The sequence below is a fragment of the Phasianus colchicus genome, chromosome 16 (assembly GCF_987193195.1).
Source record: "Phasianus colchicus chromosome 16, bPhaCol1.hap1.1, whole genome shotgun sequence".
Taxonomy (NCBI): domain Eukaryota; kingdom Metazoa; phylum Chordata; class Aves; order Galliformes; family Phasianidae; genus Phasianus; species Phasianus colchicus.
In genome coordinates, this window is record NC_143451.1 from 4,021,778 (window position 1) to 4,043,859 (window position 22,082).

At 44.2% G+C, this 22,082-nt stretch overlaps 1 protein-coding gene across 6 annotated transcripts in view; it reads left to right on the forward strand.

Moving 5' to 3' along the window:
* Positions 1-2,323: 2,323 nt before the first annotated feature.
* The window catches only part of SLX4 (SLX4 structure-specific endonuclease subunit), a 28,613-nt gene continuing 8,854 nt past the window's right edge, over positions 2,324-22,082 (forward strand). For 2 of the 6 annotated variants that reach the window (XR_016471723.1, XM_090151635.1), the window contains exons 1-11: positions 2,324-2,502; positions 5,987-6,089; positions 7,699-8,423; positions 9,076-9,339; positions 10,117-10,291; positions 11,938-12,153; positions 13,315-13,529; positions 14,637-14,950; positions 16,410-16,695; positions 18,034-18,122; positions 21,152-21,298. Coding sequence is in view for 5 of the 6 variants with exons in the window: in XM_090151635.1 (XP_090007761.1) it covers positions 8,054-8,423; positions 9,076-9,339; positions 10,117-10,291; positions 11,938-12,153; positions 13,315-13,529; positions 14,637-14,950; positions 16,410-16,695; positions 18,034-18,122; positions 21,152-21,298 (2,076 nt within the window). In the remaining variant the exon portion in view is untranslated. The other 4 variants (XM_031595269.2, XM_031595267.2, XM_031595268.2 and 1 more) reach the window with 4 other exon arrangements.

Below are 22,082 nucleotides of genomic sequence, written 5' to 3' on the forward strand. Positions count from 1 at the left end.
AGTCCATCAGATTCTGTGAGGGGCAGATTAATGTAATAAATCAGTGCAAAACCTAAACTGTACTCAGTCCTGCTCTACCTCTGCTGTTGGAATTGGCTCTCTTGGCTGCTTCTCTGATCACTGTTGACATAAGTTGAACCAATTTGTATTGAAAGCTTTAAAAAGTTAATCTGCAGCTGCTAAAGAGCTACCAGTGTTACAGGTCTTAGCACAGATCAGTGTGTTTGCCCTCTGACTCCACAGAGATAACAGTGAGACACATTTCTGAGAAATGCTGAATGTAGCATACCGGGGGATAAACACGTGTACTCGTATAAATGTGTGTATGCACAGATATGACAGATACAGATGTACATATTTACTGTAACTAGCATTGCGTGGTGACTTCAAGTACTGTTGATTTTTGGAATAATTGTAGTAGAGTGCCCACGAATTCCACAGTAGTAGTTTTCTACGAGGAAAACTCCATGCCAAAGTGCAGCAGTAAATGCAACATGCATCATAAGCATTGCTGTTTCAGGGATCTGAACATGGTCAGGGTCAACATGGTTGTAATTCACAGACTGCCAGTCTCCTATATTCAGTAAAGCTGAGGTTTTCATACTGAAGTTCAAGGCACCAAGTCCTATGCTCATACTTCAGACGTGTCTGTCAAAGCAGCTTTACTTCCCCCAGCCCACGCTCTCCATGCCTCTTTTGTTTTTGAGTGATGTTTGGTGCAAGTAGCAGACAGTTTGTGGCAGAAACCGTGTCCTTGTTGCCCTTAGGAACGGGGAGAGGCCTGGAAATGTCCTGTAAATAGATACCAGTTTGGTAGCAGGCACATACTAGTAAACATTTGTGCTTTTGGACAGGTCTATATTAGAAATAGCACAATTCACTTTGTTCTTTGCAATGTAGACTGTGTCTGCACTATGTACATCACCAAGGCTTAAGGTGCTTGCATTCCTTGCACTGAACATAATAAGCTTGAAAGAATTCAAATAGTGGAAAAAAGTGCTTGCACATTACGTGTTTCACACTTCTGAAGGGCTCTGTTCTTTGGTGCCTCATCACTTCTGGAATAGAAAACTGTGTTTGTCTGCAGGGAATGCAATAGAAGAGAGGAGGCTACAGTGTTGCCTGGCAGCTGTGGTGCAGAGGCTGCTTTTGCTGGAGCTGTGTGTGTATTTCTCTACCCTTGTGACATGGGCATACAGCCCACAGAGTTCCCCCCACAAGTCTTCCTACCTCTGTGGCACATTCCAGGCAGGATGTGGCCACTCAGGTCCAACGCCAGCAGTGCTGCACCATAGCTGGGGAGACAGGAATGTGTGCTGAGGCTTGCAGGAGGCTCTGAATTTTCTGTGGGCTGCTCAGCAAGTTTATCAAACCCATCTGGTCCCTGCTTTGCATCACCTCTTTGGAAACACCAGGCAAAGCTTGAGTTGCTTGGAACAGTTGAGCTCTCTTGCCTAAATTAAGTTTTCTGCTTCTCTAATGATTAGTCAGGGTTATCGTTTTATATATTTAGTGTTTTTACATATACGGTGTTGTGCAATCAGTGTCACCACAGCTCAGCTCAGTGGTTCTCGCAGTGCCTCCATGCTCCATAAATGGAGTATTCTTCAGTGTTTGTGCAATGTTTGCCTGCAAGTTCTTGCAGGGTTCTCTGAAGAGCGCTTCTAATTCCCATAAGGTGCAGTAACTTGAGAAAGAACCTGAATAAACCAACGGAAGTGTCGAAAGACACAAGCCAAAGGATTTCTTCATATCATTTCTGAGTTCTCATGTTGGTGTGGGCACACAGCACCTCCAGGGGAGAGGCACTGCCTAAAGCACACTGCTGAGTATTTCCAAAATAACCACCGGTCCTTTGCTCAGTTTTGTTGTGTCTGTGCTGTAAGGTTTCCAAACTGGCAACGCGATGACATTGTCCATTTATTTTATGTCAAACTGGGGAGCGAGGTACAGCTGCACAACCACTGTAAGGCGTGAAGGAGCCCCGCTATCGCTCACAGCCAGCAGCAGTGCTGTGTGCTGATGGTTTTGAGGATGGCTGACTGGAACTGACAGCCTGTGACTGTTAATCCTGCTTCTAGGCCCCACTAAGAAGTGGTACCAGCAGTGATTTTGGTTCTTTCTGCACCCATAATGGAATAAAATCCAAAGCCAGTGCAGAAATGCATACAAACACGAAGGGCGCTGCCCGCCGCAGCCCAATTCGCCTCAGTTTGTGGGGGGCATCGGGCCGCTCGTCACCACAGCAACCAGTGGCGGGAAGGCCGTGCGCGTGCGCGCTGTGCGAGATTTTTTTTTTTTTTTTTTTTTTTTAACTACTTGCGCATGCGCAGCACCGCCAGCGGCATCCTGTCATGCGCCGCGCTCATGCGCACCGCGCCCGGCGCGGAGTAAGGGCGACGGTTGGCGCCCCGCGCATGCGCTGCGGCTGGGCGGCGGTGCTGCCCGCCGTGGCGGTGTGGCGGGAGGAGCGGCGGGAGCTCGCTGTGCCGCGGCGAGGAGGTCAGCGGCGGGCCGGGCAGGGGCGGCGGGCCGTGCGGGCAGGGCAGAGCGAACCGCGCCTCAGCGGTGGCGGCGGGCAAACGGACAGACGGCGCGACGTCATGACGTCATCACGGCGCCGCCGTCGGCGCGGCGCCACCTGCCGGCGGGGAGGGGGCGGCGTCGGCCTTCGGGGTGACTGCGTGCGGGGTGTGACGTCACCCGGCGGGAACGGATCCGAGCGGCGTGCGCCGAGCTGCGGGCCGAGTGGTCGGCTCCTCTTTAACGGCACAGTGCTGAGCTCCGTTGGAAAGAAGGGCGTTCGCCCGCCCCAGCCGTCCCTCTGAGGGCTCCCAGTGAGCGGTGTGGGGAGCTGTGACTTCTGCTTCCACAGTCCTGCCAACAGAAATACCCTTTTTTCTTTTTCTTTTTTTTAATTCCTTGTGTTGATACACAACAAACATTCTTTTCGAAAGCCCTTTTCTGAAGAGAATGTTTATTTTATGTAATTTTACTGCTTACTAAGTATTGTTCCCATTACTGGAACCTCTGTGGGATGTTGCTGTAGAGTCCTTTGGTTTGGGTTCTCTTTAAATTAAAAACTTTCCTGTTGATTTCAGTCGTATGAAGTTACCCGTTTCTGGAGCCCCAGCTGCCTGTGCTGCTGATTGGTGCGCGGCTGTGTTTGCATACAAGCAGTGGGCATTTGCACCTGAGCAACCGTTACTCTTTATTTTTATGTTACTTCCCCTTTATCCTTCCTTAGGAGGTATAAAATAAAAATCTGTCCTTGGCGAAGTGTGTTATAAACTCAGGTTGGTTCCTACGGCGTCCAAAATGTAGAGGGGCGTTTTGTCACGTAAGTAGTGACTTAAATTAACGTGTGATCGAGGTTTTTATTGGATCTGAAGTGCCTTACCATATGTAGCAGGGGGAGGCAGAGACTTGAGAAGTGTGAGCACAGGACCCTGATGGGATATAAAGTAATGGAAGGGGTGGTGGCAGGCAGATGTGGATACTGGCCAGTGCTAAGGTTGCTTGTTACAACCTGATGGTGATGTTCCTAGCTACCATTTTCTTGCTTATATAGGCTTGCAATAATTTGTCATTTCCCATGCTTCCACATCTGGTTTTGTTACCCTTTTCTGGCACAGGAAAGCAAACAGGGGCCAGGGCTGGGGCTTGGTACCTGACTTTGAATGCCTGTTCTGCACTCTTTGTTTTCTCCTCCTCACTGTCCTCAGTAATCATGGGATTGTGCTTCCACAGACAAAGAGAACCTGCCCTGTGCAGTTCTGGCACTGTGACTTTGTGGAGCAGTGTGTGTGATGAAGGTGCTGGTTAGCACAGAGTCCAGTGAAGAATCTTTAAAGAAATTTATGGAAATTTCAGAAATTATGCTGTGGACATGCATGCTGTTCTCCATCAGGAATGGGAAGCGTTGGGAACCTTTAGGAAGATTTTTCTATTACAGGATTTGGTCTGGAAAAATCCCTAGGGACTATCTGGTGTGGTTTCCAGAGCAAACACTGCAGAAATTCTTTCCCTCTGCAGTGTTTGGACTGGCACGACCCAGAGTTTTGCTACCAACCTCCACGTTTTCAGGCTGCAGCTTTCAAAAAAAGGGGATGGGGTGAGGGCAACGAAACTTCCAGTGCCAATTTAACAGCATGAATCCCAGTGTCTTGCCAGCACTGTAATTAGCACCCTAAATCCATACACACCATGGCAATTAACTTGCTTCTGAAGACTGTGGAGATAGATAACATTTGCTTTAGTCCTCCTGTTCTTTGACTTCCCTTTAAATCAAGGCCTGCCTTACAGGCCCAGGACCACTCCTATGTTGATCTTGCTGCTGGAGGAAGTGGGAGCAGGTGCTCCTGCTCAGACAGGTGCCACCCATCCTGCAGCACATGCCCCGTGTTTCCTGCTAAGGGGGTCCCAGGCTGCAGGCAGGAATGCTGAGCCTGGCAGGCTGCTTCTGTCGTGGGGAGAGGGGCTGCTGCAGGATGGTGCAATTGTGCTGTCACAGAAAAATGAAAATCACTTGGATTGGTCTTTGCCTTACTTCCTAGTGCTGAGTAATCCCGATTGTTCTAGTATTTGTTAAGAAGACCAAGAGATTGCTGCCAGCATAGCATGGCACTTTCCTTTTGGTGTAGTGTGGGGCCGTCTGATAGAAAACAGTTTTAGGGTCAGCCCTTGGGGATGATGTGTAGTGCTTTGGGATAGAAGGGGAGAAGGGACAAGTTGTGTTGAGGCACACCTGGCATTGCTCTGCTCCTAGCCATCGTGGTGATGTATTCTTGGAGACCAAAAAGGCAGGAGAACTCTTTCTGGACCAAGTGGGCAGTTGAAAAGCAGTGAGTAGACAGGTCCAGGTGGTGCAGATCTGAAAGTTCAGGAGAGGTGGTGTCAGGTGGTTGGGTTGCTGCTAGAATTGCTTTCAGTTGGTGAAAGAGAAGCTACTCTGAAAGGTAGGAGGGTAACAGATATATTCCCTTTTTTTTTTCCTAGAAGGATTCTGAGACTGAACTAAGTAATTCCAAACATGTCAGTTTTTAAAGTGTCCTTATTAAAGTGGTTGAAATGATCATAGGGTTCTTTGGAGATGTCCATCATTGTATATATTTGTCTCAGTAGGATGGTTTGAATTTGTCAGCAAACCATGAAATAAAGAACAAATTAACACAGTTTACATAGAAATCCTTTGTGAAGGTTCAGGGAATACTGATGGAGATGGGGAGGAACCAGGAGGGATTCTCCTGGGAAAAGAGACAATAGAAGGACTCTTATTTTAGAGAACAGGCACTGGAAGATGTGATACATATTATTTAATGAAGTATTAAGTGGTCTAAAGAGAGTAGATTTGGAGCTTCTGTGCTCCTTGTCTCATCAAAAGACAGTCAATGAAGTAAGAAGGGAAAGAGACCTGATGTAAGAGTGTTGCTTTCTCTGGGAGCTCATTCAGTAGATGCCTGTGGCCATAAAAACTGCAGGATCAGAAGGGCTGAGCATGCAGTGTGGATGGACGTTGATGATTGTGAACACTGGTGGATTTTTTAAGAATGAAATGTTGCCATTCTGGTTTTCAAGAAAGTTACTAGGAAACAAAATGAGTCCCAAATGGGAAAGGCTATGACAGACTGAAGGATCATAGGATAACTCGGGCTGGAGGTGACCTCAGGAGGTCTCTGGTCCAAGCTTCTGCTCACCCACAGTTGGCTGTGAGCAGTTGCTCAGGGCTCTCTCCATGCTGTCTGACCCGTTCTGCCTGCTGGGCTCTCAGTATGTGGTGCTGCACAGTGCTGGGGCTGAGCTGAGCAGACCCTGAGCGACGTGTGCAGGTCTCCTCCTTACTTACACAGGTCAATGCAAGTGGCAAAACTCAGCACCATTGGAACGTGTCATTTCCTTCTCCCTCCCCCCACACCCTGGAACTATGATCAAGAAGAGCAATCGGTGCAATGTACACTAAATCTCACCTTTTCCTTTCATTTTTCAGGTTCCATCTTTCATTCTTATTGATCTTGCTTTGTTCTGTTTTGATGATCCTCATTTACGTGACAGGCACAATTGGGCTAAAGATTTGGCATCTAAGTAGATAGGTAAGTGCCAGCATTTATTTTATTTGACCAGCTTCTGTGATTTGTAGAGTCCTAAATCCTTCCAAAGTGAATTGAATGCTATACTGAGAGCAATTATTTTCAAAGCCATTACTTTTCCAGCTCTACAAACTCATGCCAAAACTGGCTGTTAGGTTACACCGACAGTAGCAGCATCAGAAACGCTGAGATGCAGAGCAGGAGCCTGTGCATACAAGTCTGGAAAGAGAAGAATAAGACATAAATTCTCCATTAGTTTTGCATTGTTTCTATGTTTGACGTGGTCTTCATGGGGCACTGAACATTGATTGCAAACACAAAAGTGCAGATCTGTTTCAAAATTTACTATCAGGCACTGGCCGTAAATAAGCTGACAGTACAAGTGTGTCTGTGAGAAGTATTTAAGGCCATGGAGGATGTGAGATTCTATTTTTCTGCACACACTGTCTCCTACTTAGAAGAAAAAGGTTAATTTACAGCAATAACTACACCAAGATTCTGTCCAGGAAAATGAAATTTATGAACTGGCTACATAAAACTTCAGTTTCTCTCTGACAGGAAATGACTCCAAGATTCACAGCAAAATCCTCTGCTCGTTCAGGAGGCTATGTCTAAAACAAATAAATCCATTAACATCTGTAATTGCTTATAGGAAAGGCTGACCCATGAAAGTGTGTAACCAGCATTCCTCAGCCTTGCCTGTCTGCAGCCAAACCATTTGAGAAAACAATCTTGCCTGTGTTTTTCCTGCTCTTGAGTCTTTCGGTGCCCAGAGCTTTGCTGGAGAAACTGAACTGCAATTGCTGCCATTCCAAGTGAAACACTCTGTTAGAAAGAATTAGGTTTGGGAAGCAGTATAAAACCTCTGGTAAAATAGCCAGAACTGTAGTGAGCTTAGGACTGGGAAGAAGAGGACAATCAAAATGTCTAAGAATAGAGATCTAGTTTTAATGTTGCCTGGGGATTGATGACATTTCCATCTGGATATTGTAGCTAATGCTCTTCCAAGTAATTCATAGCTAGTATAGCTATTTTACTGTAGCTGAAAAAGATAGAAAAACCCTGAAATATCATTTGTTTAGCGTGTTTACCTTGTGTGTTTGACAGCAGTCTGTGTGACATGGTTAGTGCTGTTGTTTACTGAGTACTCATAGGAGGAGTTGAGTGTTAGCAGGGGAGCTAATGCTGAACGTAAGCAGGCCATGGAGGCCAGAAAAGAGGAACATGCCAGATAGAGTTTTTCTAAGACTTGTCCTTGAAACCTTCTTGAAATGCAAGAAATTCCCTTTATTTACTTCTCAGAAAGAAGTGAGTCTCTCCTTGTTAAAGGTGCTCTGTCACAAGTGTAGGTATGAATTTATTTTTAAGAAAAACAGTCCAAGTCTTGAGCCCCTGGGCAGAAGCCCACCCAGTATCAGATACATGCTTTCAAAGCTTTCCTCTCCTCTCCTAATGTGGCTTGTGCTTGGCTGTAGTATAGCTGTAGTGGTTTGAATCAGTACATGCTTGTTCTATTATTATTTTGTACAAATTTTGTTCTTCCCTGCCCTTTCACATCCTGCATGTGTATATGACATCCTACATAACCCCCTTTTGTATTTCTTTGTTTCAGGGCTTTGGTAGGTGTCTTTCTGAAGCCCTGTAGCATACCATAAGAACCTGTGCATGCTCTGCACAAACTGCAGTGTTTATCTTATGGTCTAGAGACATCTGAAGAGCCAGATTGTCAATGCAGTATATGTGAAGACAAGTGGGGTCCTTGAAGAGAGAATATGGCTGCGAATTAAGTGTGGAAGAAGGAACCATGGGAACAATGAAGAAATGCCCTCTGTTTTGACCTCAGTGAATTCTGGATTTTGGAGCTCCCTGATGTGATGGAAAAGATCGTGTAGGATGCACACCTGAGCTGATTCTGCTGTCTTCAGTCAGTGTCATTAGGCAGCAGTGTTACTGGAACCTGCAGGCCGATGGATGAACAGGACAATGATTTTAAAGAGTTGTGGGCAAATCTTTTGGGTAAAGGGAAGAAAAAATCTGAAGATGCTGAGGCAGCAAAGAGAGCTCAGAAAAGATCAAAGAATACTGCAGCAAAAAGCAGATTAAGAAGAGGCAAAGCTGCTGCTAAGAGCCAAAACCATCACCTCTTTCCATCAGCAAAGCAAAAAAGCTTGCTTCAGGATTTGGGTCCTAGGATACAAACACTGGGGCACAAAGCAGACAGTGACACTGTGGCCTGCAGTAGTGGTGAGACTTCAGAAGGGGATGGAAGCAGAAGCCCTTTCCCTGCCAGCCAGCTGAGTACCACAGCCAGTGACTGTAGCCAGGGGGCTCACACAGGTGAGTCAACCAAAACAGAAAACATGCTAACTGGTAAGAGTGGAGCTCTTCACCTGGAGAAGACGTATAGCAGCACTGCTTGAAGGAGTTTACATCTTGTGTTTCCATCTGCACTTAGCTATGTAGGCTTATCTAGACATTTAACCTAACAGTGTGCTCTGTACAAATGATGTAAAATGCTTCGTCTTTTCTAAGATGTAGTGTTAGCACAAAGGAATCTATTAGGAAGTCATTATTCAGTGATTTTCACAATATCAGGATTTTGAAAAACACCTGTGGAGATCAGAGCAAAGAACATCAGGAGCATCAGGACATTGTGCATTGGGAAGAGCAGGGCTTTAGGGCTGTGTTACTTGTTCCCCTCGCTAATGACCTTCAGACAAGGTTTTCCTTAATATTCCTCTCTGAAGGGGATGGAGAGGTATTTAAATTGCACTGCAGCAGGAAAGCTTGATACTGTTACTGTGGTTATCAATCACAGAGTCACATAATAGCTGAACATATTGTTCAGTTCTCTGTCTAAGAATAAGTTTTGCAAAGCTGAGCCTGGGTTAGGCTGCTGCTGGGGAAGGCTTCCCATCAGCTCTCTGGGCAGCTCAGTGATGTGTTTAAGACTGACTGGTAAAGCTCTGGTGTTTCTTTCCCCTTCTAGTAAATACTCGGAGTGGTTGTTCCCAAACAACGTTATCTTTCCATCCTGCTACACAGCCAGGGACCTGTTCTTCACCCACCTCAAAGGTACCACCTCTCACAGGCTCAAAGATGCGAGTGGCAGAGCTGGTAGTGGAGAGAATGCAGCAATTCAAGAGAGTGGCACCTGATCAGCTAAAACACAGCACAGATTGTAGCTTGCCAAAGTCCTTAACCAGTGGAGATTTTGCTGGTGAAAGCCAGGAGCAGAACTCACCAGAGAATGGTAAGTTTGTCCTCCTTGCTTTTGTATGTGCAGAAAGAGTGCTGTGGGTTGGTTAGAATGGTTGTCTGAGAAGGAGGCCAGATTCCTGACCTTTGTTCCCGGCTAGCCCAGTGGCTCATTGCACATGCAGCACTCCAGATCACTTAGAAAACTTGCTTTCTCAATCATTAAAGGACTATCCATTCCTTTCTCCCAGCTCCTTCCTGAGCCTGAGTTAATCTCATGTTAGATTCTGGAGGGATAGTTGATTTCTTGGAAACAGGTTGAAGTTCTGATGGGATCAGTCCACTGTGTCATCCTTCCCTTGAGAGGTGAATATGACTCACAGAATGACCCCATCATTTGTAGCCCACCAAGAACTCTACAAAGGTAGTATGTTCTATGCAGGTGAACTGAATTCACAGAAATTTTGCTCTGCTTTCACTCTTTATTTATTTATTTTATGTTAAGACCCTCTTTCTGCATCAACACGAAATCTGTGTGGTTATGTATAAGATCCCACATTCTTCTTAGCAACTTTAGCCGAAGCTTACCTGCCTTGGCAGGTGTGATGTGCTAGGAATGCCACCCACTGCTCCCAGAGTAGTGTAGTTCTGTGTTATTTAAAGAGTGCATTTTGTACATTATCTTGTGACAAAAAAGATGTGAAGGTACAAGAGGAAGATTGTAGAACTTCCGTGTGTCTAGTTTAGTAATGACAAGTGTAATAACTCCCTGCCTTTCATACAGGATTCTTTGTTCTCTGTCTCAGCTTATCATCTTTCCTTTCTTTGCCAGATCTCCATGATCTTCAATCCATGCAGCATGACGGTGCTCTGGCATTGGCCCTTCAGCAGGAAACACAAAAGGAGTCCCTGGAAAGCCTGGAGGATGCAGGCTTGTTCTTCTGTCAGATCTGCCAGAAAGATCTCTCAGCTATGAACTCAGTGCGACGAGAGCAGCATGTTAACAGGTGAAGGACAAGCAGGACGAGTCCTTTCTGCACCTTCTCTCTGTTCAGTCAGCTTAGCCATTACAGAACATGGTAATCTGTGAGGTGACACTGACCTTTATGGTTTGAATGAGCAAGTTGCTTTGATCTCAGAGCTGATTGTCTTGCCCTGCAGGGTTTCTGCAGAAACGTGTTAAGGCAAATGCTGCTTTTGTCACCAGTGCCTTGGGGGGGCTGTGATTGTAAAGTGGCTAGCAAAATTAATGAGGAGCTGTTATTGCAGGCCTGCCAATTTCAGTCCACAAAGTGATATTTTGCTCTATTTTGCTAAAAATGGTTTTCATAAGGTCATTTAACATGTCAGTGCGTATCTGAGTTGTTTGCTGAGGGAAAAGTATTCAGAAAGAGGGAAAGTTGCATTACAGCATTTGGCAGTGAGAGTGGAGAGGAGAAGAGAAGGCCTTATCAGAATGGTGAGCAACTAAGCTGAAATCAGTGCCCTTAATTGAACAGTTTCCTTACTTGTAAATATCAAATACTGTTAATACATTATGTGCAGATGGCTTCTTGTAGATTAGCAGTCTGTTGAGGAGGTATCAGAAACAGCACATTTGAACAATTGTATTTTCTTAATGTCAGCACTTTGAGAGGCTGAAGAGTGATTTGATCTGCCCAGTTCTACAGCTTGTTATTGAGCAGCTCACATTCACTTGCACTGTCTAGAGCTGCATTTTTGGAGGTGCTGCTGCTATTTCTGTCTTCAGTTACTTGTTGGGAATACAGACGCTCTAAAACAGTGACAGTGTCAGGAATAATTTTGAGAATTGTCTTTCTGAGCTGTTAAACGTGATCATACAACGAGATTACAAGGTTATTGGCTGCAGGTTTTTTGATAGCAGTCTTCATCATAAGATGTAAAGCTGCAGATGGATAGATGTGTTGGCAAACTGGTAATCGCCAGTCCTAGTACATCAAATGAGTGGTCTCTTATACAACCCCTTGTCTGCACTTTATTTCCTAATCAGGGAGTGATTTTTATAACATGCTCTGTAACAAAAACAGGTACTGCATATCTCTTTGGAGAGGAAGGAAAAAACCTGTAACAATTTTTCCATGATTTTGGCATGCCAGAAATTATTAGCAGTTAATTGTCAGTACTCTAGAGAGCAGCATTCATTTCAACTACTCTGCTTTTCTGTGGCAAAAAAAGCTGCCATTGTCAAGAGAGATGTCTGCCTTAAAGATGGCTTGCTTTCTCAGCACTGTATGAGATTATACCTGCAGAAGTGATCAGTGACAAGAAATAGCCACATTTTGGGTGAGGAGGACTTCTCTGGTAGGGTGATTGCACTTTTAATGGTGGTTTATAAGTTATCTGGAATGTTAGAATTGATGCAAAAAGAGGGATTAGATGATGGACACACGGTCCAGTTTAGGACAAGTTTGTTACTTGCACTTGCTCCTGAGCAGCATATTGTTAATATGCCTCTGAGGCTGTAATGTTCAGCTATCTGTTACATGTCATAGCCATCACAGCAGCAGGCACATCATTTTGTTAGGGGATGTTTCTTTGGCTGTTAAAGATGTGAGATGATTGTACTTCCTTTTCTTCAACAGGGCTTATATAGTAGTGTGGATAATTCTAAAGCTTTGCTATTGTCTCACAGGTGTCTGGATGAGATGGAAGAAGCACAGATGTCATCCTCCAGCAAACCAGCAGTCCCTGAATGTCCCATCTGTGGGAAGCAATTCCAAACGCCCCAAAGCCGAGTCAGTCACTTGAAACGCTGTGCTGCTGAGATGGATGTTCCTCCTAAGATGCTTCTTCAGGCAGTGCAGATGCAGGTTTCCACACTTGGTGAGATACCTCTTCAGTTTCCCAGGTAAGTGGTGAAAATAGAATCCTAGAATGGCCTGGGTTGAAAAGGACCACAATGCTCTTCCAGTTCCAACCACCTGCTATGTGCAGGGTTGCCAACCAGCAGACCAGGCTGCCCAGAGCCACATCCAGCCTGGTCCTGAATGCCTGCAGGGATGGGGCATCCACAACCTCCTTGGGCAACCTGTTCCAATGTATGACCACCCTTTGTGTGAAAAACTTCCTCTTAATATCTAACCTAAATCTGCCCTGTCTTAGTTTAAAAGCAGAGAGATGCAAAGTGTTCCTTTGTCCTGAGAGACAGTGGTCTTGCAGTCTTTGGAAAGAACTGTAGAAGCAAGGCAGGCTCTTGTGGGCCCAAGTCCAAAGAGGGTCAGGCAGAACCATGACCCAGTACTACAAGAGGGGAATGTAGTTAGCTGGAGAAGTCATCCCATCCTTCAGAAATGGTCAGGCTGGATGACTTTAAAAATCAGCAGGCTGGAGCAAAATGGGGAGTACATTATCTTACACTGTTTTATCATAAATATTTGTGCTCTGTGAGGCAGTCATACAATAAAGCTGAATGGTATGTTTGAGCTTATTAAGCAGAACCCACAGTATTAGTGTACACAATCTGTCTTCAGCATCTGTTTTGCCAACACCTCAGCTATTCAGCTGGTGGCTGTGCTGGATGTATGCACTTCACACCTCGAGCCAGGGAGGAAGCAGACGTGGTGTTTTGAAATGTGCTCAGTCTTGGGTTTGAGCTGAATCTTCGCAGTACAGGAAGTGGTGCTGCACAGCAGATGGGGAGAGCTTTTTTTTTCTCTTCTTTTTTGTGAGTTTGTTTTCATTCTGCTTCAACTTTGTTTAATTTTTGCCTTTTCATACATATTTTTAAAGTGTTCAGGATAGAGATCACAGATGTTTAAAAAACACACAAAACGTAAGTCACTGTTGTGGTCTTGTGCTTACCTTTTCAAAGTAAGGTTTTCTCAAAGTTTCGTAGGTAATAAAGAATCTAATTTCTGCTGGGAAAGAAGGCACTCCAAATAGTTTCCCATTATCCCAGATGTGGGAATCTCTCTGATGAAGTAGAGCAGCTTCTCTGAAGTGCTTAGCATTTCTTGTCTCTGATTCAGTCATGCTAAATTGAGCTTCCTGCTGCATTCTTCCATTTCAGCAATCAACCAAGCGGGTCAAAGCGAAAAGTGTCCTCCAAAGAGGACTCAAAGAACAAGCAGAAGAGGGCAAAAATGGAGACTAAGGATGAAGATTTGCTGGTTGCTATGGCAATGTCACGCTCTCTGTTGGAGCAAGAAAAGCAGGAACAAGCAAAATCAGTTACAAATGTGAAACCAGTGGCTGCTTTGCCAATCAGATGGAAGCCAGGATCAGGTATGTGTTAAAGTGAATTAATGTCAAAGAATGTGTTATCGGAGGAATGATGTAACAGCCTGCTTTTCACTTAAACTTTCTTGTTGGATACAAGAGGGATGACAGCCCTGTTTATATTTTATTTAATCTGTCAGAGCTTCAGCAGTGTGTAGAATCCACACTCAACCAAGAAAGACTGCATCATGTCTGTTGGTTTTAGAGAAATCTCTTATGAATCTCATTCTTCTCTTTTTTTTCACTGATTGTTTTGAACCTGTAAAATATTCTTAAGATGAGCTATTGTATTTTTGTAAGCTGTGGAAGTAAAAAGAAATAATGCAAAAATAACATCGTTGTTTCTCCTGGAGTAGATTTTTTTCATATCCATCTTACTGCAGCCTTGATTGATGCAGTTTCTCTCTCTGTTTTCTCCCTAGAGCAGACATTATGTATCTTACATGCTGCTGAGCCTGTGCTTTGCTCTTTCAGTGTACAACACGGGTTTAGAAGGGAAGATGGCTGGTCAGTGGAGAGTCCTGAATGCTGTATAGAGGGGGCACTTCACTCTTAGTGACCTCAGATCTCCTGCCAATACGTACTGCCAGTTGATTAGGCAGGAGACAGGTAGTAAAACACAGGATTGCCAAACAGTAGCTGTGCTGTGGTTGTGTGGGCTGTGATTTGATACTGTCAGTGACAGTGACACACGCGTATGCACAAAGAGTCCTTCATAGATTTGTTTAGACGTTTTCTTTCCCTCCCTTTTTAGTGAAGCTTGGAGATCTAGTTGAAACCCGTATATATAGGCACCATTCTCTGGGTCTGGGAGGTGCACTGCAGGGATATCAACTGTTTCCATAGTGGTCAGATTTTGTAGAGATGTAGCATCTTTTAGCATACAACAGAGCTGTGCAAGCATGAGTCCATCTTTTCTGGAGTTCATTTCTCCAGTATGGGTGATGTGAGGCTTCGGACTCCTTGCAGAAATCCTAAGGGCTGTGTCCAACTTGCAGCTATGTTTTGTATGTCACTAACTACAACACTTGAAGGAGCTTGTGTGTTGAGCTCCTCTGCCCTATGTGTTCAGCTGTTTGTTTATTTGGGTTCTTCTTCCTTTTCTTCTTAAAGAAAAAAGACGGCGTAGAAGAGGCCCAACTACCCCTCCACCATTACTGCTGCAGGATCCAGAGAAGGTGCGCAGAAGGATAGAAGAGAGGGTAGCTATGCTGCTTGCACAAGAGGTGGAATTCCCTCCCACTCCTCAGCTTCCCACCAGCAGGATTTTGGAGGTTGAATCTGGGAAAGCAACCTGGCTCTTGCCATTGCCCAAAAACAAGGACTGCTTTTTGTGGAATTTCAGTGCTCTGACAGGACCCTGTGACCCTGAATCATTCTATGCTGCTGGGTTAACCCCTCCAATTGAACCTTGGAAGCCTGTGCAGGTAGGACACTCCTTTGTCCTTACTGTGGTATGTATGTGTCCTAAGTCCCTCACCCTGCAACTTTTTTCTGTTGCACCACTTGATATTTAAACCTGACCCGCTGCCTTTGCATATTCAATTCTCCTTTACTGTTCTCCCCTGGTTGTACGGTTAGATTTTGTGATTTTGAACTTTCATTCCTTACTTTTGGAGAGAAACCAAGGCTTGTATTACCTTGCTTTTTGACCCAAACTTCTGTAGCTCATGGAGCATTTGGACACCTCTCCAGGACCACAGGATTTGGATTTGGGTGATCCTGTGTGGAGTCAGGGATTGAACTCTGTGATCTTTGTGGCTCCCCTCCAACTTGGAATATGATTCTGTGTTGTGCTCAGACAGCAAAGAATTAGGTGAAAAGTTTAAACTGAACACTGATATTTTTGCCTTTCACAGAGAAGGTGAGAGTGCCCGGAATTGTAAAGTGAAGCATTTGCATTTCAGGCTTTCCCTGTTCATCCCACTGACTCTTGGCACATGAACTTTGATCTTGTTTTCAGTTCCACTGTTTCGTTCTGTTTTTCATCTAGATCTCCTGCCTCTTTCAATGCTCTGTATTTTTATAAAACGTGCCTTCAGAAGGGACAAAAGTCTTTTAATCTCTCATCTTACTACAAACTTGCTCATCAAGAAGAAATATATAACTTCTCTTCCTTCCTTTGTGCCTTACTTGAAGGATTGTTTGGTGCTTCTCTTCCAGAGCTACTGTGTGTATGTAGGTACTTCTTAAAATAACTTTTTCCCTTGTAAAATTCCAGTGTTTTTCACTGGTTTATTGCTGCTTAGGGCTGTAATAGAGGGACTCCATTCTTTGTGGATTTTTGACCTCTCAAACAAAAAACACCAGAGAAGTTTAAAAAGGAGGGACACCTTTAAAATCAGGGCCATGTTTGCCCATCTCATTCCTTCCATTCTCAGAAATGGCTAAGCCATTTCTACTTAGAAATGAACAAAACTATTTTCAATGGGAAGCAGAAATCAAACCTGGAAAATATCAGCTCAGAGGTGAAAGTTTGGCTTGGTTACTTGTGACTGCAAAAATATCTTAGATCTCAGAACAGAAGCACCTGGGCAGCTTCAGCTATAGCTTTTGCCAAACTCTTCAGCAATAATGAAATATTTAGATGTTGAATTGGGAACATTTCCACCATCCTTTCTTCTTCTTTGCCAGTTGCCTGCACAGACGTGTGCCTTGTGAAACCACTTTTTCTGTATTTTCTGTTGTTCCCTTTTTCCCTTTATAGCTATCTTTCCTCTAGAGTGTCCTTCATAAAATTACAGAGTTTTTGCCTTGGAAGCCCGAGGTATGCTCTGTAATTCTTTACTAGATGTTCTGAAAGTATGAACTAGAGACTGTATTCTGAGCTCTAAAAATATACACTAGACCTAACTTATTGGTGTCTTTTTCCCCTCTTTTGATCAGAATCATAAACCAGAGGATTCTCTGCCATCAGCAGGATCTGATCAGCCAAAAGTATCCCAGCAAATTCAGCCTGACTTTGGTTCTCATGAGTCTACTTGTAGAGAGGTTAGGGACCAAACTTGTGATGAATTCAAGTCAGGCCCTGAAGGAGGAGATGGGCAGATTTTATCTCACAGCCAGAAGGATATTCAGAACCTGCAGGATCTAGTTGAATTGGCCAAGGAAGGACTTACCCTTACTCAGTGGAACCTTGATGTTGGCCATACTCATGCAGCAGAGCAGGCAGGTAAGTTCTGGTAGTTTCTTGAGCCCTTCCCTAATTCCTTCAGCTACACAGAGCCAGACTTTGGTTGTACTGTGTCAGGAGAGCCATGAGAGCATCCATAGATGGTTGATGATCCAGGAGGTGATGTTGTGGGTGAACATTTTTCTGCAGTAAGCTTTACTTACAATCAACAGATATTTCTAAAATGATTCATAAGTCCCATCATTGAAAACTCCCAGGCAGCAAATACGAAATTTTATTTTAAAATTCCTTTAAGGTTATCAAAGACTTTACTACCAGGACAGAGCCCAGACATATCCAATGACAGGGCCAATATGTTTATTCTGACTATTTGGACAGTTTCTGTTATGTGTGCTGTCTTTTTGGTTCTTGAAACGAGAGATGCAAGAGCGGTGATTGGTACATTGGTACACAAACCTGAAGTTTATCTGTACCTACACAGGTGAAAAAACACAACATCTGCTCTAACTTCCCCAGTCATAGTTGCACACAGTGCACAACTGCACGTTTTAATGTCACCCCTTTAAGTGGCCTGGGCTTTTAGCAGAATGTACTGTGTGTCTCCCGGTCACTTGTGAGACAGAACATGGTTGATGAGATCACCTGTCTGTCTGTGTTTTCTCTTGGGTGTAATATTCCTCATTTCTCCAGCTAAGCTGCAGCAAATAATTGCTGGTCCTGTAAAACTTCTGCTGGGTTTTCAATGAAGATACAGCTTCCTGGGTGAGGGAAATCATTTCTGCACATAAATGTAAATTGTGTATACAGTAATGCAGCTGAACCCATTTCTGAAGACATCAATTCCTTCTGTTGCTCCTCATCCTGTTCTGTACACTGTACAGACTACCACATGGATCAGGCTGTGCAAAACTCCTCTTATTTCATTGGCTGCCTCTGAGCTCTGGGGCCCGCAAGCATTTTGTCTAGGTTGAAATGCAGATCCAAGATGCATTCTCCCTGTCTGCTGGGGTGTGTCCCACCCCACTCTGTGCCCTAGTATTTTTCCCACTGGAGGGAAACTGAGATGAAGTGAAGTGGAGAAGCGTGCTATGCTCAGCAATTCCTCCATTTGGGTGAAAACCTCACACGCAGATCTGTAGCAGATTGGTGCTGCTTGTGGCTGAATGGTACTCACATTCCCACAGCGTGTCACAGCCCAGAGCCATACCCCTCTGAAAAAGGCCTGAGGGACAAGCTGGGCTGCCAGCCTGGTCAGGCTCACTGTAGCAGTTGTCCTGGGGAGCTGCTGTGGCAAAGATTCTCTCTTAGGAGTTCTTACATCACTCTGTCTCATTAGGAAGGGGTACATAATTTGTGATCCACTTTTTCTTCTTTGAGGAAAAGAACTGGCTTCCAGTGATACTGCATGTACTGGTTTTGTCCCTTCACTTGAAGAGAAGACATTCCTGACACGCAGCTGTAAGAAAGTAAGGAAAAACCTTTTCCCCATCCTTGTTTTGTGTTTGCTTACTACTGTAAAAAGGAAACTATAGAATTTGTGCAATTTGTAGAAATACGGAGTATTTCCCGTTCCTTTCTATGGAAACAGAGGTACTTAAGGTTCAGTCTCAGGGATGATCGTGGCACAGGTGAGATCAATACACATGGTATTTCTTTGATACCTATAGGCAGACCTGTGAATTTTTCTTGTCCCACCTAACAAGAGAGATGATTTAAAATGACAGGTAACATAAAGCCAATCTCTGCATTGTTTATATAAAGAGAATCAGGTTAAACCATTATGTTATAGCACAAAAAGAATTTGGAACCAGGGCTGTAGCTGCACTGCTATTGGTGGTTCTCTGGTTTAATTCCCAAGCTTTTAGAGCATGTGAGCTGGAGCCTGGTAGAGAGAGGATTGCCTGGTGCTTCATGCAGGCTCACATACCAGTGACTCTGTGGGGTTCTGAATGGAGCAGTTCCTCTCCTGTCCTCTCCACATCACACTTACCAGTGGAAGAGAGAATCATTGCAAGGGCTGACTTACACTGAATTGTTAGACATAGAAGCCTGATAGATGAGGTGCTGTGCAGTCCATGGATGGTGAGTGCTTCTTAGGTGCTTACATTAGGAGCAGAAAAAAATCCTCAATTGTGAGAACATATCAGAGGAACTAGGTTAACAACCAGTGTGCTCTCTGTGGTGCCTTGGTGAAAGCCACAGACCAGAAAGTCACAATTTTTTATGAAGACAGTAGTGTTCTGCAGATCATGTTTAGCCTGGATGTCCCTCTCCTTTCTCCTGTAGATGTATAGTCAGTTTTCTTCAATTAAAGTTTGTATTAAAAAAAAAGCCCTAACTCATCTCCAGGGTCATCTCATGAAACTTACCATCTTTGGTTTGATAATAACTAATTGTGCCATGAAAGGTAATAGAAATTGGAGCCAGGTGAATTTTGGTGCCTTGAGAAGACAATTTTGTGCTGTGCATGTAGAATTAAGAAATTTCTAAAAGAAGACAAATCTTTGAGGTGGGAATCAAATAAATATGAGCATACCATCTACTTGTTACAGAAAGTCTAGATGTTCTTCAAAGGTATTAAAAAATCCATAGCAAATGAAACATGCTGTTTCATAAGCCTCTGTGTGCATTAAAACAAATGCCTTTAGCAATACAAGGACTGTTCTGATCCTGTGGCTGAAACTCAGTTACCAGCACTAATGCAATGATTGATTGTTCAGATTGAGTTTAATTCCATGATTCCCGAGCAAATGAAGAGTTCAGTTGACAGTGAGAGAGATTTGTGCTTCATATGAACACAACAGCTAATAGATCCACTGCATTAGTAACACATCTCTCTGCCCCATGCTTAAAAGCCCTGTGGCATCTGTAGAAGCCAGTCTGGTTGGCTTCAGAAGGAGAGAGTGTTTTGGTGATTTCTCTTACAAGAGCATGTACTTGCTGGAGCTGTTTTTACACCAGCCTGTTCGCTTTGCACAGAGAATGGTGCAAAGTTTTTAGTCTCATTTAATTTCCCCATTCTTGATTTGTAATTTTAACATCAGTAGGAAAGCTGTCCTGGGCTGGCTGCCTGGAGCACAGCATCAGGATCTGTGTTTGCTGGCTTCTTGAGGGGCTGTCTTGCAGGTATGTACCTGCCAAGAATAAGAAAGCAAGAAACATGAGATTAATTTCCAGACTGAGCTTCCTATCTTCCTCTTGGAGATCAGTCCACACCACTCCCATAGCACACACAGCCTTCTGTAGCCCACCTACGAAGTCTTGGAAGAAGTGTTCTGCTGTGTGCTGCTGTTACACTGCTAATTATTACTGGCTGCCTGCAAACACATGCTGGAGCAAGTAGAAGGATTGGATTTCCACAGTCCAATGTGGAAACCTGCTAATAAAATAAAGAGCTGTGTTGTTCCAGGTGGACCTGCATCTCATGCAGATGTTCTCTAGAGTAAGACTTGCATTTCTTTGACTCTGTAGTAGGCTTAAAAAACACAAGGTCAGTGACTAGTGTGTTGTGTATGAACTGGTTTTCACTTGCTCATTCTCTTAACTGTGAGCTGAAATTATTTCCTGCTTCTCTGAAGCAGTGGGCACCTCCAGAGGCACAACATTTGCCTGGAGGGATCTGAGTCTTTAGAGAATTGCCTGGAGTGAGTTTGTACTGGGAGCAGCTCCAGAGCAGAAACCATGTATATCAACCATTTATATTGTTTCTGCCTTTGGCAGCATGCCCTGGGCCTCGTGTTGCCTTTGTCATTTGCAGTCACAGGTAGCTCAGGCAACAAGCCCTCCTCACCCTCCTCAAACTTCCAGCAAGATGTTCTGGAACTAGGAGTTTTTGATGTTATTGTTTGGGGGCCTTTTTGAGTGGAATTTTCAAGAGGAGTTTGTGTAACAAGCATGTAAATTCCTTTGTGCTAGATAACTGCATTAGTTTTATTGCATATGAGCCCCTTGCTGCAGAGCTGGTCTTCTTAGCTGTCACTGCCAGCCAGTGGATGAGAGGAGAAAGGTTCATTACCCCATTGCTGAGTCATCCTCTTTCTTCTTCATCTAATTACAATGAACTGAGCTCGAGTCCATCAAAGTGAAAACTACAGTTTCCTAAAATGTGGTGGAAGGCAGCAGATCAAGAGGCCAACAGGAGGCAGTGGCTAAACCACATCAGGAAATGGTTTGGCAAAAATCTGATGGTGATAGTGTGCTGTAATGCAAGGCAGAGCAAGTAGAATACAGTACAATTGGCATTTCTTCACAATTGCCAGACTGTGAAGAAGTAGAAAGGAGGAGGAGAAAAACAAATCCAGAAATGTTTTACAGACTTGTCTGCTTATTTTACCTAAGTTGATAATGCTGCTGGTTATCTGCAGAAGGCAATGACTGCACATCCAAAATGGGGCCTGCAATGCAGCAATACTGACAGGCTGGGTAATTCTCATTTGTCAGGGAGGTGTGTGACAGCTGTGATATGACTTGTCTTTGTGTTCATTCTGTGTTCTAGCCCTCCCTGAGGTCACTGGCTGAAGATTTCAGGGCAATGGTCAACAACCCCCACTTAAGTGATGTCCAATTCCAGGTGGACTCTGGGGAAATCCTTTATGCCCACATGTTTGTGTTGTATGCACGGTGTCCGCAGGCCATTCAGACTGTAAGTACTGCTGATAGACTTTCCTATTCTTCATCAAAGACCAGACTGCCCACACCTACAGTCAGTGCTGCAGGTCCTAATGGCAGGTGCCTGTGGACAGGCAGGCAGATTCACCCGGAAGGCAGAATCCTGATAAAGTGATGGAAAACGTAGCATGTTATCTGGAGAAATTATAAGGAAGCAAGGATCCTTACTTACATCCTGCCCACGAGCGATGTAGAAAACTTCCTAGGTGCTGTGTGCTTTTGGGTGTTACATTAATACCAGTGCAGACTGTCTTCTCCATCTCAGTATCTCCTGCCTTTCACCCAGATTGGGCAGGTTGATTATGGGTTGAAGAAATTTTGGGCAATACTTGAAAATAACCTCCACAGAGGTTCTGTCATTTTCACAGTTGCTTTGGAAGTAGCTGCACTGCACTGTGCTTTTTTCAGAGATAGTGCATAGTTCCTGTGTCCTTAGAAACATTTTGGGTTGATTAGTTCCCCAGTTTTCAGTCTTAATGTGAAATTTATTAAGGGATCTTCACAGCCACTATCAAATGTGCCTGTGTCCACAGATCAAAAGATTAAAAAAAAAAAACAAAAAAAATAAAACAGTGCATTAGACAGGCTTTCTTATTATTTCCCTGCAACTCTATTTGGCTTCACTGTTCCCATCAACTGTTTTCATGGGCAGCAATCATTTGCATGAGTACAGTGGTGAGACTGACCCACACTCTGTATATTTTATTCCTGTAGACAGTTGGTTTCTGGCAAGTCCGTGTCTACAGAGCAGTATTTCA